Raw genomic sequence first — 16,845 nt, 5'->3', positions numbered from 1 at the left:
CCCTGGAGCCAGGTTTCATCCGATTTTGTGAGTTTAATGTTTATGAGGCAAGGGACAATCGCCCCGAATGCACATAGTGCTTGCAGACGCCACTGATTGCCCTAGAATCACACTTCAAATCTGTCCTGAACACCCAACTGTAGCAAATGATGTGGTGTTTCCTTCAATGTGGACCTATGTCTGTAGGGGGCTGAGACAACCAGTTATGTCACTGATGTGAGAGACGGCGCTGTATTCAAACCCAGGACAAACCAAATGTGAAAGGCATGAGAGGCTAGTGGATTAGCTCATTGTGCCACATAACTCTCATGTGAAACAGTTCATGCTTATCAAACTCCAACATCTTCAAAAGAGAAATAATGCTTTTTAAAAGGGTTGATTACAGAGGATAGTAGCCTGCCCAAAGACAATAAAATGATGCATTGTTTTTTAAACTACTAAGTTTGTATCAAGAAACAAAAAGTTGTTGATACAGACCTGAAACTTAGGAAGACAGCGGTACTTAATAGATCAAGGTAACTATCAGCAGCACTGTGGGCTGCTGAAGTGGGCAAATATAGTAGGCTGTGATTCATATATGACTATTTCGCAAATGTTTTATAAGAGATCTAATTTGCGCACAAACATGCAGATAACCTGTGTTTTAATGTCACGAAACCATTTGAAACCATTAGCAGCAACTACTTTGCTGAGAATGCAGGACACATTCCATCATCAGGTGAAAGTGGAGTGGGGAAGAAATAGTATAAATGTGTTTATATGAAAAACAAATTAGAACATTTGAATCAATACAGTTCTAATGCTACAGCTGCACTCTACACTGAAAAGATGCATATTTAAGGTAGGCTACATATTACTTAAATACTTAAAACAGAAAAAGTAGTGTGTATACAATCCAAAAGAATAAAATACTACATTCCTTCAAATTTAAAGCCCCTTTCACACTGGCATGCTCTACCCGGGTCAGGACCTGGTGTCATGCGGGTCGGCTACGTGATTTCACACAGCTTTTGATAAAGCAGGGTTGACCTGGGTGACAGACGCAAGTACATAACGTGCGTATCAATGCCCCGGAAACAGCTCGTTACAGACGCTTCCATCCAAGCTTCTATGGATTGAACCGTCGGCCCAAACGTTTCTTCATCCCTGCTGCAATCTGGCTCATGTCTCAAGCAACAAAAATATGGCTAAACAGAAATATTCCTTGCAGAAGTGAAACCTTCACACAGGCATGGCTGTTTGCTATTTTGTCAGCTTACGAATGACCGTCATGCATTTGATCTCGCTCAAGCCGGGTCAGAGCACCACACCACGGCCATTATTATTACACAGGTAGGTGGAGCAAAGGCTTGCTTTGTTTACATTGAGGAGAGCGTCCACACTGCTGGATAACTACTACAGAACCCTTCAACTACCAGTTAGTCACATTGCTGTTCGTGTACTCAGGCTGTCGCATCTTTTGTTGGCAATTTTAATACACGCATCACTATACTGTACTCAAATTTAAGACACTGCCCATTTTTCAAAGGAATATAGTACATATGAAATAATAAATTAACTTTATTTTTATATTTCAGTATTTTATTTCTTTTTGAAGCAAAACAAATCAGAAAAAGATGGACTGACATTGTAAATCCTTTAGTCTGTACAAAAAAAATTGAAGTATATGTCAATCATACAAACTGTACACTTCTTTAAAACAAACAAGATTCAGGGTCTCTTTCAAACACAAAAAAGGCAGTTGAAATAAAACTGTGAAAATAGGACACTACAGTGAAAATAAGTATTTCCAATATGTACATATATACAAACAAACATTACAAGGTGATATTCCTTTGCTAGAGATATCATTCTCCTCCTCTGTAGCACTAGAGCAAAACAAAAGTCTAGTTCTACCATAAATATACTGTTTTGGTGTACCAAGGCCACAGAAACAAGCATTGCAGAACAGGCAAAGCTTCTGTTAAAGTACCACTGGAAGTTCAACCTGACATCACATTTTCAAGAAGCATCCCAGAGCAAACAGTGTGAATGCTCTCTACAACACAGGCTGAGATCATGTTGTCACTGCCTCATTCCTCCTGTGCTGTCCAGAGACTGGAACAGGTGGCATCAGGAGTCACTCAGCGGTCAGCGTCAGTGACGACTCACTGCAACCTAAAACAATGCATCATTTTTGGTCAGACTTATTCCAGGGATGGGGAGACACCACAACAACAGGTTCAAGGACGCCTTGAGCACTGCTCACCCCGTGGGCTTGGCAAAGGCTCTGGAGACTTAGTAGACAGCATTAGGAGGTCCTTTGGATGGAAGGCAGCCACTCTGCCGTAATGTGCTATGTGGCTGGTCCCAAGCACACAAGGAGTATCAATGTCCCAAAAACAGAAAGCTCACTCCGTATCAGTGAAGCGGGCAAACATGGCTTTGCGGACAGCATCCTTGTAGGAGTCTGCAGCAGAAACTCCGTAGGAACTGCCCTTTGTCCCTAAGCCGGCACCTTTCATCCTTAACTGTGCCTGGAGGAGAAAACAGAACAGTGACCCGTGGCACCTGTGTATACAAGCCTATGGCTTTTTAAATTTTGAAGACTACTGGAACCCCTTCCTAGTGGGGAACAGAAACCCAATTTCAGTTAATCTGATCAGCAGGAGAGAAACAGAAAGATCTTGACAACGTATTACAGGTATGTAACTAAATAAATGGTATCTCTCATACAACCCCAGGACAGTACACTGTACAGAATATGCATTCCATAGGCACTTGTGGTAGCAAGATGATATGCAACATTACATTTGCAGTGTTTATATGGGGTTCTGCAAGTACATTTTTCCTAAATATGTGAATAAAACCAAATTAGGATCTGTTGAGTAAGCAAGGAAGGAATTCTACAGGATTTGTCATGAAAATGCTAAATATAGGTCAGCCTTAATTTTAATTAGAATATCATTAGATGTAAAACTATATAATAAATCACACACACACACACACACACACACACATATATATATATAGATAATACTTAATATATATTATAAATGAGTGCATGCTGAGCGCACTGGGACCCACCTCAATGGGAGCAGTAATACCCTGCTGGTTTCTCCCTAACCCTTTTCCTTCCTTCCATCCCATGGCCTGTAGCATTTTGCTGCCAATGTTGTCACTGTTTAGACCATCTTTGGTGGGTTGTTCATAGTTCCTGCAAATAAGAGAGAGATCTCAGCATAGGGAGAAGCAAGAAAACTACATCATATCATCATTAGGAATCCTAATTAATTTATATATAGGGCTTCTGTTTTTCAGGTTTTATTAACTGTATTTTTCTGTGCTTATTTTGAGCTCTGAGTTTTATGTAAATCGTTCTTTTCGGGGCTTTCGTTTTTGATATACTGTATGAATTACTGTTTTTGGTTACTTTCCAAAATGCTTGAGCGTTTTTTTTCTGACAAAATATATATAGTAGTAACTCAACAGTACTTGCACAATTAAGTTGCATCTTCTTTCCACTGCTGTCTTCCACAACGAAATCCCTATGGTCACGGGCACATTCTTCTGGGGTTTTTGTGTATAAGCATTTTTGTACATTTCGCCACAATTCTGTTTTAAATCCTCTGTATCTTAACTGTAATACAGCTTAAAATCACGCTAACAAGCCTCCATCCTATTTGTAATCTTGTTTTGAATCTTGCAAGTGGAGTCTCCAATAGAAATGTAGGAATGTGCTGTCACTCAGTAGTTGGGGTGGGTTTAAAGTATTGTGAACGAATCAATGATAGATGCAAGTCAGAAAGGCGGGACATTGCCCAGCAGCACTTGGAAATGTATTTATTATTATTTTTGTAGGTTTTATTTTTGAATGGGAATAGGGTAAAGTCAACATGAATTGATTAACCATTTCCACAGTTTTTTCCAGTGTTTATTGGCTATCCACCAATTTTTTTTTGTATCGGGGGTGTTTTATCGGTTAAAACCAAAAATCAGAAGCCCTATTTATAAACAATGAGTTGATACATACACTGAAGGAGGCGCATAGAATTTCTTCTTCTTTGCTACAGGAGGTGCTGGAATTCCATACTTTTCTCTCCTTTCAGCTGCTCTGTCTCTGTATTTCATCTGGGGGGGAAAAAATAAATAAAATACAAACCATAAGCTGCTGTGGAAGGTCAAAGTAAATGCCGCCCCCCCATTAAATTACCATTTTAAAAAGAAACTGACACCAGACTAAAAATTCCACGTACCTCTGTATCTTTCACTTCAAATGCTTCCAACTCAGTATCTGTCATCCTGGATCTATTGTGAACTTCCAGGTTTTGCTGTTAAAGACATAAATGATTTAAAAACGCTACACATTACAGACTTGTTCAAGGATACAGACTTGGATTATAATACTGCTAGTGTTTTAATCAGCATTCATCATTGAATTTGAGTTTAATTTAGTATTTCTTAATTCAACACTATTGAAGTGTTTAATAGTTATGGGTGATAGTATTTTAACAAGCAAAAAAAGTCAACATTGTAAAAAGCTTACAGCACAGTTACCTTCCTTTGAAGTACACAAGAAATGCCACTAGTGATTACCACAACCATGATCAGCTCCCAGCCAGCTGTAGAACTGTAAACCCGCACAGCCCAGGATGTTGAACCCTAGTACCTTGTGAAGATCCGAGAGCTGCTGGTGTCTGACAAGAGCATCCTTATTGGGGAACTGCCGTCGGCACAGCAGACAGGCCATCTTCTTCCAGTCTGTCAGCTTGTCTGTTCCCTCCTCGCTCTTCTCTTGTTCAGGCTCCTCTGTGTCACTATCCCCGCTGTATGCGGCCACGAGTCCACACTGAGAGGAACAGGGAATGATCATATATAGTGTCTGACATGAACATAGCTTTGGCACAGGACTGGAGTGCTGCACTGAAGAGCTAGGCAGTTCTAATAGCACCGCTGTATCCTGTCAACATTCCCCTAAATGATTTATCAGTTGTACTGCTGCAGGTGTTACTCTTTCCTATATGGAGAGGACACCCATTAGGTTTCTTCTGGTGACTCACTGTAGGCCACTCAGTGAATACTGAATTCCATGGTGTAGTGTGGCACCAAACATCTTTTAACCTTACCTTTGAGTTTTCTGCCTCTTCATTATTTTCCAGCTCAGATGTCAGCTGCTGCTGCTTCTCCAAGAATGCCCCCTGCTGTAGTTATAGTAGAAAATTAACACATTGGCTGCTGCAAAGTTGATACAAAACTTCCCTGTAAGCCATGTATAAAGATCTTTAGCCTTGTGCCATCATGTGTTCGCTCTTTTTTATGTTTTAAATAATCTATTACCCCCTGCATTTACCTTCTTCTCAAAAAGTGCAACAAAGCCAGCATCAGCAGCAGCCGACTCTCTCTTCTCTTCATCTCTGAACTGACTCAGAGGCTGAAAACTGCTCTTGAAGTTCTCTTTCTGTTTGTTCAGGCTCTTTGCCCATCGCTCCATATCTTTTGCAATCTGGGAGGAAAACATCAAGCTGTTACAACTGCCTCAAGGACCCTCAACTACATCTCTCCAGCAAAACAAAGAAATATTATTCATATTTTTTTTTTTAAATAACAGAACAATACCTGTTGTGCAGTTTTGCTCTTGGGCTTATCTTTCTTCTCCTTGGCCTCCTTGTTCAAAGTGGAAGTCGAATTACTCTGCTGTGCAGATGTGGCATCATTAGCAGGTGCAGGTGCAGGTGCATAAGTCTGTTTCTCACTGTCCCAGTACAGGTACTGTTGTGTCTGTGAATTGTAGTAGTACTAAAAGAGAAAAGAAACATCAACTTAAAACCACTACTAAGTTCCTAAAGCTTTTCTTTACATATATAAAAAAAAGGTAGGTCTACACAGTCACCCCTAATCAGCAATTAATACTACTGCATTAGAAACATGCAAGTAATACTAAAACTGCTTTCTTAGGCATATAAAAAAGACAAATTATAAAACAAACTATACATTCATACCTGGGTGTTGGGATCGTAGTAAAGTCCTGTCTGTGAGTCATAGTAATAGCCTGAAGCCTCATCAAACTGGTATGTGGATGTATCTGGAGCAGCTGGGAACAAAACACAACGTGGCATTTATCTCACACACTAAACTGAACTGCAGAGGTTGAAGGAATTCATAGGCTGTAAGAAATATGGTCTCTCTCCAGATACAAGGGCAATTGGTTAGGAATGTACAGTTGCTATGGGTGGGGGCGGGGGGCTAAGGAGAGGGCCTCTCATCTGGGGAATGTATGGGTTGTTACAAGTACAGGGTGGGGGGTGTAGATAAATGGGTAGATATGAAGTCTCCATCACTGATCTAAAATACATACTTCAAAAAGGAACCTAATATGTCCAAACATCCAATTCAACCATTAATTCTACCAAGCAACTGCCATGCTTTTTTGTTTCATAATTTGTGACTAAATTTCTTTGATCCAGGGTAGTGGTTTTAAATCCAAAAGCAGATTTGGAAAGTAGGATTTAAAATGTGTTACTCATTCTGTTCTTACCATAGGCATTTTCAGTGCTAGATGTTGCTGATGTTGAAGCTGATGCTGAAGATGAAGCTGAAGCTGATGTTGATGTTACCGTTGCTGCCTGGGAAGCCACTTCTGCCTGCTGAATAGCTTGTTGTGCCTGTTGAACAAAATTAAGGACACTATTGAATGAATATAATACTTTATGAAACTTACTACTATTCATAAATGTCACAACCAAAAAAAAATATCTTTGGTGCTTTGAGACGTCTTACTTGATTGAAGGTCAGTCTTAGCTTGCTTAAGGATAACATGGATTAATACTGTCACTCTACAGTCTGTGGTATAGGCACTTATTTAGGTTTTAAACTTAATTCTCATATTCTTGACGGGAGTTAAAACAGACAAGTGCGACCCTGTGTAAATATCTTAATTACCTGTGTAGCTTGTTGGCTCAGTATATGCGGCTGATAGACCTGTGCACTTTGAGATACAACGACTGTAGTGGCTGCAGGAACAGTCTTTATAGCTGGTGTAGCTAAAAAATTGGAAAAGAAAGTTAAAATTAAATTATAATTTCACTTTGTGTGAGATTACAACTAGAATACTAGATATTAAACATCATTTTTTGTGCAAATGCATGGTTTGAGGGAGCACTCTGATTGGTTAGCAACATTCTAAAAAAGGGCAGATTAATCTCTGGGGAACCACTGGCTGCTGCCTCATCACAAACGTAACACCACTCTGAAGTGCAATTCTATGTGTCCTATGTATTTGTAAGTTTTAACATATCATTCCCTGGTTTTCCAAAATATTTACAAATATAATGTTGAAATTAAAATTAACCTCAAGCTGAATTAGACAGCAGCACTGGGACAACTGACACAAGACAGTCAGGAAGAAGTACTTGTCGGTTTATATGACTGCTAGTCAGAGCAACATTCAAACTATTGATTTAGTTATAAAAATATGTCTATTGTGGACGACTCACATAATAGAAAAAATATTTTGAATCAAGTTTTGTATTCAGTAGCCAAGATATGAATGGGAATGGGACTATTTAAAATGATCAATCCCTTGTGATCAATTCTAGCAGAAGCTTGCAAAGTGTAGCATTTAGATCTAGGAAGAACAGTAAAGGCTATAGCTAGTTACGCTAGATTTAGAAATCTCTCCACTCAGTTGTATTTGTTTTAGTATAACAATGTCTCTTATGCGCCAATATGTTTATTGGTTATGTATGATGCTGATGACGCGCACTGAAGATTGAAAGTAAATGGTAAAACACTATTGTGATGTCACTTTTTAAAATACCTACTTCAACAGCATTGAGGCGCATTCGCACATTGAGAATAAAACAAAGATTACATTTTTGCATAAAAGCATTAGGATAACTCTGCTTCACGTCTTACTGCTGAATTAGTATTGCTATAATACAAAGCCATGTTGTACCTACCTCCAAGCAATGCAGACGTGTGTGCAGTGTCTAAAGCTCCTGTTTGTTGGTAGTAGCACTGGTAATCCTGCCCATACAGCAAAAGATAGTACAAGTTTGACAATTGGCATATATTTCAAAATGCTGAAACATTAAATAATTTCCCCAATCCCCAAGCTCACCTGTGAATAGTTTGCATAACTGTCCTGCAGGTAACTGTATTCCGTGGCTCCCTCTGATCCCTGCTGGGTCTAGACACAGACAATGTTCTAAACATTAATATCCACAACGAATGGATCGTAAGATCAACCAGCCTAACCTGAAATTAATGCAGCTTTTTTTCCCAAAATTGTTGACCCTGCATAAAGTTATGTCCAGTACCTGGCCTGCTGACCACTGTGCAGCAGCAATTGCAGTGCTGGCCACTGAGAAAGCGCTAATTCGATTCCCGTCTGGAAGGAGCAAATCCCTGGTTAGAAAGAGAGAAAACAAAAAAGAACCATGAAATCCAGCAGTTGTAATGAAACCTTAGATTCACTATTGGGGGTAACTTCTTCTGAAGTCATTTTCCAAAAATACATAACCTAGGGCTGCGTGGTAACGGGACTTTGTGCTACTTGCTCGGTCTCAAACTTTTAAAACACAAAAGGAAAACAGACAACTTACTTCCTTGCACTTTTTGCATAATCAACACCAATGGTCTTGCCGTCTAGTTTTAGAGGAGGCTGCAATCCCTGTAGGATCAGAAGCAGCTGAGAGGCCTCCTAAACATGGGACAATGACAAATGTTTATACATTGACAAAGCTACCATGAAACTAAATATGTTCTATTTACAAGACGAGGTATTGATATTAGAATGTATTAGAAAGAGCTTTCCCAGACATTTCAGGTATATGCTACAAGTGTAAGAGAAAACCAGTTATTCCCAGATGGCGCAAAACTGAATTAAAAAAATAATAAAAAAAACACTTACCAAAGGCGAAGAGAGTTGGACGAAGGCAAAGCCCCTGTTGTGGCCGGTCTGTTTGTCTTTGATCAGACGAATGTTCCCCACAGATAAATTGGCATAGGGAGCCAGTGCAGTCATAATGGCCTCCACTGTCGTGAGAGGGGCAATATTCCTCAGAATGATAGCTGTCAAGAGAAGGAACATATATTACCAACCATGTATTGGACACTAGCCTCTCCAAATCACTGGTTACAAAGACTACATGTATTTTTGTTTTTAAAAATTAAATAAAATTATAATCCCTAGGGTTTACTTACTATCGCCATAGTAATCACCACCCTGTGGGGCTTCAGTCAATCCACTGGAGCTGCCTGATTCACAGTCTGTCAAGAAATATGCAAAAAAAAAAAAGTGTTATACATTATTCATATTTAAATTCTTTAATTTACCATCTTCCAGAATGGTGAGCTGAAGACGCAAAGCTCAATACCATATGAAACCTAACAGTGAAGGTGGCGACCAACTGAATTAGAAAATGTGTGCTCAAATGTTGCCCAAACACCCCTTTTGGTGGGGGGTACATTTGAACAAGCATCATGATTTTTTTTAATCAAAGCCTTGAAGAGTTCGGGAGTAAGGTCATCCAGGTCAGTGGCAGGCGACGGTCTAAGTTTCCAATACTAACGTGCAGATGAGAGCAGGCCGCAAAAAGGAACAGTTATTACTGGTAAACTGCAAGTGGATACAACGCAGGGTTCCCAGTATCTAGAAGATATGCACAAAGAATGCAACCCACTCTGCACTTCTCCATCTTCAAGGTAGCAGATATAAACCAGTCTGTTCTTCAGGGTACAGACTGGTTTGCCAGTAGAGTGCTTTACCATATGACATCCAGTCAAAAGCACATTGGCAGTTCAGATTACTTACCCACTTTGGCAGCTCCACACCTGAAGCACTTCAGTCGCCTCCGGAAATTGTATAGGCCACACTGCAAGCAACCGTTTACATTGTTTTATTCAGAAAACTACTAATGACAACCTGAACTAACCAGCTCAGTTACAAATTGAACTAGTTGTGGCACAGGAAGTTACCGGTACAGATACCTACCGAAGAAGCCCAATTCAGATGTCATCCTGGTAAAATAAAAAGGGCCCCCCCCCCCCATCTCAAATTCCAATATTGACAATTGCTGCTGGAGGACTAAAACTAAACTAGTAACATGTCCTAAGTTTAATTAAACATACCACGTAAAAATAACAGAAATCACCTTCAATGTATAGTAAAGTTAACCCACGGAAGTACAACTCATCTCAGACAGAATTTGAACCAGATTGCTGATCCAATACAGTCAGTAGGTCGGCATATCAGTTTTTTTTTGGTTTGTTTGTTTTTTGCATGCTATGGGCCATAACTTGTTACTTACATTGCTGCAGAGCCAGTCTTCAAACTTATGCCTAGGATTGCTGTAGTGCAAGGCCACGACTTTTCCCTGAACCACCAGCTGTTTCTGCAAGATGAAAACAAACTTAATTATTTCTAATTTTCATGGTTGGAGGACGCTGGATGGGTCAGCGTTCTTTTTTTTTTTCATTTAAGTCCCAAGGAAAAGCACACTCCGTGGTAAAAAAAACACACACACAAAAAAAAAAAAATTGTGCTCCCAAAAGTTTTGCATTACCAACTGTAAACTGTTATGTGCATTTGTAAGGGAAAGGAGCAGGTGTACCTGTGTGTGCACTAGGGAATTTTCTAAATGTTGAGGACCCGAGTGCTACTGACTTGGCCTTGGCCCATTCTCGTCTTCGGATAAAAGGGAGGAGAAAAGCAAAATGGGCCAAGTCTCAAAGACAGAGCGAATGTGAATGGAAACTTAGGGAACATCTCAAAAGGACACGTGTACTTCATGTAAACAGGAGCATCTCAAAAGAGACTGAATATGTGAATAAAAACAAATTAATCAAGTCTGTTCCTGTAGATGAGGAAGCCTTTCAAATTTCACAAAAGCAACTTGCTACTGTACTTACAGAAAATAATAAAAGGATACAAGCACTCAGCATTTCAAGTATATTAACTGACCTCTGTGTTAAGTTGCAAGAGCAGATGCCAATTTAGCCAAATATTTAAAGATAGTAATACTTAGACAACATTTATTTTAGTTTTGCACTTAAAAAAGGGCTATATTAATGGATATTTAAAATACCAAGCAAGAGGGACAGGATTTTTTTTATAAATATTAACAAATTATGCTTTTAAAGGGTGTGCAAAGGGTTTTTTAAAGCTTAAAACACAAATGTTTCTCAAGGAGGGTCTGCAAGTTCAACAATAATGTGTCTGGTTGTTTGCGACATAAGATTAGGTTTAGCAAGTTGAGCAATAAGTAGTCCAGTTGATTGGGACAAAGTTACCATGTTTATTACACTGCTCCCTTCATTCTTTGCTGTCTGACCTCTGCAAGAAAATTATGAGTGGACACAAATCTTATTTATGTATTGGACAATAATCCAGGCGTATTATTTATTAATTGTTTTGACTATAAATTAAAGTATTCCAAAGCAGCCACATAGCAGTACAAGACATGTTCTAGTAGAGCAGAGTTAAATCAACTGGACACCTGGCAATGTAAAACTAATATGAACCAAAGCTGAATATCAGAATTGGATGTTTAGCAGAAACTGAAACTGTGCTCAATCTATCTATGCTTTTGCACAGACACTGAAATGGCATACTGTGTTAAATCATGTGTTTAGTAGGACTACGTGATCAGGTTAAAAATAAAACATTTCACATTTGTGTTTTAAATAAATACCTTGGACACCAACCCATATCTCTGTATATGCGGAGAGAAGACACAGTGTCTGCTTACAAGGAATCCGTTGTAATTAATGTCAGTCTTATTGGCATGACTGTGGTTTGGATTTATTTCACAATCTCAAGTTTGCTTTACTTCACTTTTCACTTCATATTCAAACTGGGGCACCCACTCTTAACATTGAGTGCCAAATTTCAAATAAATTCAATTTACAGCAGCAAAACTCCCAAATACATGTGGTCCCAAGTAAAAAGGGAGTGTCTTAATTTAAATCCTTTATTCAAGGACAGCTTTTTAATTTAGGTCTAAATCCTGTGCGCTAACCATCGACCAAGCCTTGATACAATTCTTATAAGCAGCACTAACAAAACAAAAGAAAAAAATCCCTCAACATAAACAGAGAAGCACTGTTTTTCTTTAAAACCCTCTTGCTCTAATTTCAATTGGATTACTTCTCAATCGCATGAAATTCATATTTTTTTTTTTCTATCTTTGGTTCTGATCCCCAAGATAAAATCTAGACTTGGCGATTGAAGCAACCTGATTGGTCTCCATCCATCTGGTAGCATCTTGCAAGTGATAAAACTCCACGAAGGCGAAACCTCGGCTTATACCTAGAGACAGCATTCAGATATAGACGGGAGTCGTGTTAGTCAGATTCCTTGGCAAACAATTCAAGCTCTCTCCTGAGTCACAAACTGCTTCACAATTAGAACCCCAATCAGTGAAACAGTGGCTTTTTTTGGAGGGTAAAAGACATCTCAAATTTTGCCATAGCAAGAAACCTAGATTTCCATATTCCCCACTCCCAATCCCTTGCACAAAGTTTCAATGATCCCCATGCAACTATGCAATAGGTTATTCTCAAAATTAAAATGAACACTGCTCAGATAAATGTCTACTCACCTGTACCTTGTACCAAATTTAAAACTTTTTTTTTTTTTGGTTTAAGCTAGCAAGTTTAAATGTTTTAATCTTCTTGATTCTTGGCTATGGCAAATTGATAGGACTTATTGTTGAGGGGGGCAAGAAAGGGAAGGGGGGACGGACGGGGACGGACAAACTTGCAGGATGCCGTGTTTCTCACCTGTCCTTTTTTTCATCAGTCTGACATCAGCAGGCTGGGGGCCCTCCAGTAAATCCAACGCAGCACGGATCTGAAAAAGATTAAATAAAAAAGTGTTAAGTGTATTATTGTTAGGGCGTTTAGTACAACATTGGTTTGCAATGCAAAGCATCAAGTATGTTGCGAGGACATTCACACAGCAGGACATGAAGTTAAGGTCATGAAGGGCAAGGTAATGTTGCCTTCGTTGGGTGTGAAGATTCTGGGGCACCAAGGCAGTTCTAGGGGGCAAAAAGGCAAAACATAAATCCAACCCAAGCGCACCAACAAAACTGAAATACAGAGAGCCTACTATGTTGATGAAATTTTAATTCAAACAAACAAATCAATGTTTTCTGAGTGATTCACACACCAATTATACAAAAATAAATTATTGTAAAAATGAAATGGTATAAAAAAATCAAATTTAAAAACAACAAACTTTCATAATGAAAAATACAAAAGGGTAATTTGGCAAAAAAAAATTCTGGGTATTTTTACTAAAGTCTGTCACACACCACTGACTGATACATAGATTAGACTAGAGGCTTAGATACAGCCTTAGGTGATACAACAGCACAAATAAGCAATGACAGTGAAGGGAAAGTTTAAAAAAAAAAAAAAAAAAAAAAGATACATTTTCAGGCAAACTGGCTAAAGATTTACCCATGGCTGGAGTTTAACAACTATAGTGGTCAAATTAGTTGTTTGGTCTGCAGTGTCTGCGCAACTGTAGTTTGCTAACCGCTGTTACAAAACCTGTACAAACAATGTGGCTTTGAAAATAAAAATCGAAATAGAAACTTCGTCAGGCAATAGAGTGCTCTACATCGCAATGATGAACAGCTGGATGTACATAATGTTAGATACTTACATTTGAGAGACTATATAGTTTCACAGTACTTGAAATTTACAATTGCAAAGGACTTAGTTTTGTTCTGGTGCATTGCTGGACACTCGATAAAAAAAAAAAAAAGGTATGCTGTTTAAGCATATACAGTATCTAACCCTTTGTGAAAGCACACGTTTTACTAGTTAAAAAGCAGAACTACATAAGGTAGTGAGAATGTAGTACACAAAATAAATGAAAACAAATCTATGCACTTCAAGATTGTGTTTTGTTCACTATTATTTTCTCTCCTGCTTGTTTCATAAAGCAGTGAGCTGCTACTTGAAGCATGTCATACCTGCTCAGTTTTTTTTTATTTTTGGTGTAAGAATTTGAGCAAAACTGTGTGTTCATTTTTAGCATTGGTGTTTTGGGGGACAGCAACGGTCATTAAAATGTCTACATAAATTAGCAATTCATATACACCGAAGACATGAAAGGAGTTAGAATGTGTATTGCACTGTAATTTTAAGACCATTCTGTCCTGTCACAATTCAATTTAATTATGTCTAATCTCATCCTTTCTGCAGTGCTGTACTTGACAACTGTAAATTATTATTACTGGGGCGAATTGTTGTGCACCCATTGCTTAGCCTGAACATTAGGTAAATCTTAGAACTCTTCGCTGCCGCTTTAGAGAGCTCTTATTCCTCCTTTCTTTTTAAAGGTTTTTGAGTTGGCATTATCACACAGTAACACTGCCAGTGAACACGTGTAATTGAAAATTCCTAGAAGCGCAGTCATATTGAGCTCAGTCTAACAGAGTTCCTCCCTGTTTGCCCATCATTAACCAATGATACAGTATGTCTTTCTTGTGGCTTAGTACTGGGAGGTGCACAGTAAAATGAATGGCAACAATACATTATTTTTTTTTTTTTATTTGAGAGACATTGCGGCAAGCAGCTTGGGCACGGTGGCAGTTGCCGCCGGTTATTTCGCGCCCCGATACAGGACATGGTGACACACCACGTTCTATTCATTGCCAGATCTAACTCTTTTGCTTCTGTTCATAAGCAGTTCTCCCATATATTAAGACAAGCACTGGAATTTGTCTCCAACTTACATCACTTTCTATGACATCGAGTGGCAGGCCCCGCAGCATGATGGTCTTGCTCTCTTTCTCTTCTCCCATTTCTCCCCTGAAGTCCTGTTCCTGGTAATCTCCGTCCGAGTGATAACCATCCTCAGATCTGTCACTGTTCCTTCGCTTCCTTTCTCTCTATGGGTTCAAAACAGAATATTGTTACATCTGCTCAAGAAAGTCTATTACACAAGATGGTTGTATTGTATGTTTCACACTGACCTTGCATATTGCTATAAACACTGCATAGCGGTATTTTTATTTGTATTTAGTAATTCGTCACACTCACCTCAGGGCTGTCTCTACTCCTGCGCTCCTCGTATCTCTCACTTCGTCGTTCATCGCTCCAGCGCCGCTCATGCTCGCGTTCTGGGTCTCTTTCCCGACGCTCCCTTGTTTCAGAGTCATCTCGACCCTGGTCTGGACCATACCTTCCACTGCGCTCTGTGCGACTAACCCTGCCCAAGAACAGTTGTACTTAGTTTTCACAGCCACGTTACATTTGGCCAGAGACCCTAAACTTATCCTCAGGTACTACTAAAGAGCAGTTATGGGTCTTGAGTATACAAGAAATATAAGAAGGGTAGCATTTAGTACGCTGAGCAACAGACGTATATAGTTCTACACAGTTGGTATGAATACCTTACTGGTTACCCAGTCACACAACTACCATAAAAATCACTTCATTCCCAGAGAGCTGCATACTTCCTATTAACACTGTTTTTTTTATTATTAGTTTAGGTTATAATTCGGGATATGCAAATACAGGGTGGAATATGAACACAAAATGATTTGGTACCAAAGAGCAGTTACAGCATTTATAACTTTTGCATATAAATTAAATTACGAAAATACAAACCAAAAGACTTTCCTTCACACAGGAAAATATTGCTAAAGCCAATAAGAAAATCTATTTGTGTTAGCACTCCTTGGAGTCACGGTCTTACCTTTTATCAGAACCCATGTTTCGGCAGGTATTGTACGAAAACTCTTTTGTTGACTACTTTTGCAAATCTGTAATACAATTGGATAAGACACTAATTTCAATTTTACATGCAAATACTTTCCATCAATATATAAACAAAAACAATAATTCTGAAACTAAACATCGGTTTTATCCATGTTATCAATCTAAAGGTAACTGGGTGTTCGTGCACCAAAGGAATTTTGGATAAGAAATGTGAGGCAGTCTTGGTGGTTTTAGGCTTGGTCAACATAAGCAATTAAGCACCACCCTGAAGCTTCAGCACTGGCGGTATCCGTTGCAGAACTATACCGAATAACAATGTTGTGCCATTGACATACCGGTAGGTCACCGTCACGAAAATAAAACTCAAAATGTAGTTTAAGTATTTTGAGAATCAATGACTGCAATAATCCTACAGATGTAACAGATAAATACCAATAAAGACGTCTGAATACACCATCTAGGCCCGAATATGCTATCAAGACCTACTAGCACAGAAATGTAAATTAGGAAACAAGATGGAGACTAAGTAAGAGGGATGAATTCACCATAAATGCCCCACTTCCAACTCCGTCACCACTGACTTTACTTACCAGCCGTTAAAACAATTTTGTTCTGTTTATTTTTTGGTACTTGGGTTTCCGTTTTGTATTATGATTTTCTTTTTTCGCAGGTTTTTTTTTTCTTTTCTCTAGTGCTTCTCCATCCCCTTCTTAACTGTAATCAAAAATGGCTGCCGTCGATGTCTCTTTCCCACAATGCACTAGTGATGCCGCCCCACTTAGCATGATGGGAATCGTGGTGCAAAATCTTTGGTGCAATTCTTTACTTCCACCTGTTTCCATTTGTGGCGCATCCATTCCAGCATTCCTTGATAGACACATTTGATACATTTTATAATAGGGCTATTTTAATGCACGTTTATTCTCACACGTTTTCTTTCACTTGTTCATTAAATCTGACACACAAATATGCTAGTTTCACTATTATTGAATTATTTATATTCTCTGACAATTCGCCTTCACCCCACCTTAGAATCTGTTTTACATTACCCCCACATGTGAAGATATCCAAGCCAAGCTCGTATCAATTTTGGGTTCTCCACTTTTTTGAATAACCTGCCGTTAG

The 16,845-nt window shown here is 38.9% G+C and overlaps 1 protein-coding gene across 3 annotated transcripts; it reads right to left on the bottom strand.

Annotated features, from left to right (window-relative positions):
* Positions 1–1,542: 1,542 nt before the first annotated feature.
* LOC117412242 (RNA-binding protein 5-like) lies at positions 1,543–16,490 on the bottom strand. Of its 3 annotated transcripts, none has more exons than XM_058988720.1 (25): positions 16,311–16,490; positions 15,698–15,764; positions 15,040–15,208; positions 14,733–14,888; positions 12,763–12,832; positions 12,216–12,289; positions 10,290–10,373; positions 9,794–9,854; positions 9,184–9,249; positions 8,891–9,051; positions 8,583–8,680; positions 8,298–8,385; positions 8,099–8,167; positions 7,938–8,004; positions 6,919–7,019; positions 6,515–6,641; positions 5,979–6,070; positions 5,596–5,775; positions 5,330–5,482; positions 5,106–5,180; positions 4,649–4,828; positions 4,236–4,310; positions 4,013–4,110; positions 3,067–3,196; positions 1,543–2,157 (listed from the first exon to the last, which is right to left on the bottom strand). In XM_058988720.1, exons 2-25 carry the CDS (start codon positions 15,712–15,714, stop codon positions 2,137–2,139), a joined length of 2,412 nt encoding a protein of 803 aa, XP_058844703.1. In that variant the 5' UTR covers positions 15,715–15,764; positions 16,311–16,490; the 3' UTR covers positions 1,543–2,136. The 3 variants fall into 3 exon arrangements, with proteins under 3 accessions (XP_058844703.1, XP_033876316.1, XP_033876317.1); XM_034020425.3 differs by having other exon boundaries at positions 1,543–2,516; positions 16,311–16,488; XM_034020426.3 differs by having other exon boundaries at positions 1,543–2,516; positions 15,040–15,202; positions 16,311–16,488.
* Between the last annotated feature and the right edge of the window lie 355 nt (positions 16,491–16,845).

Source organism: Acipenser ruthenus, chromosome 16, assembly GCF_902713425.1.
Source record: "Acipenser ruthenus chromosome 16, fAciRut3.2 maternal haplotype, whole genome shotgun sequence".
NCBI classification, from domain to species: Eukaryota; Metazoa; Chordata; class Actinopteri; order Acipenseriformes; family Acipenseridae; genus Acipenser; species Acipenser ruthenus.
This window is presented reverse-complemented; position numbering and strand designations above follow the sequence as displayed.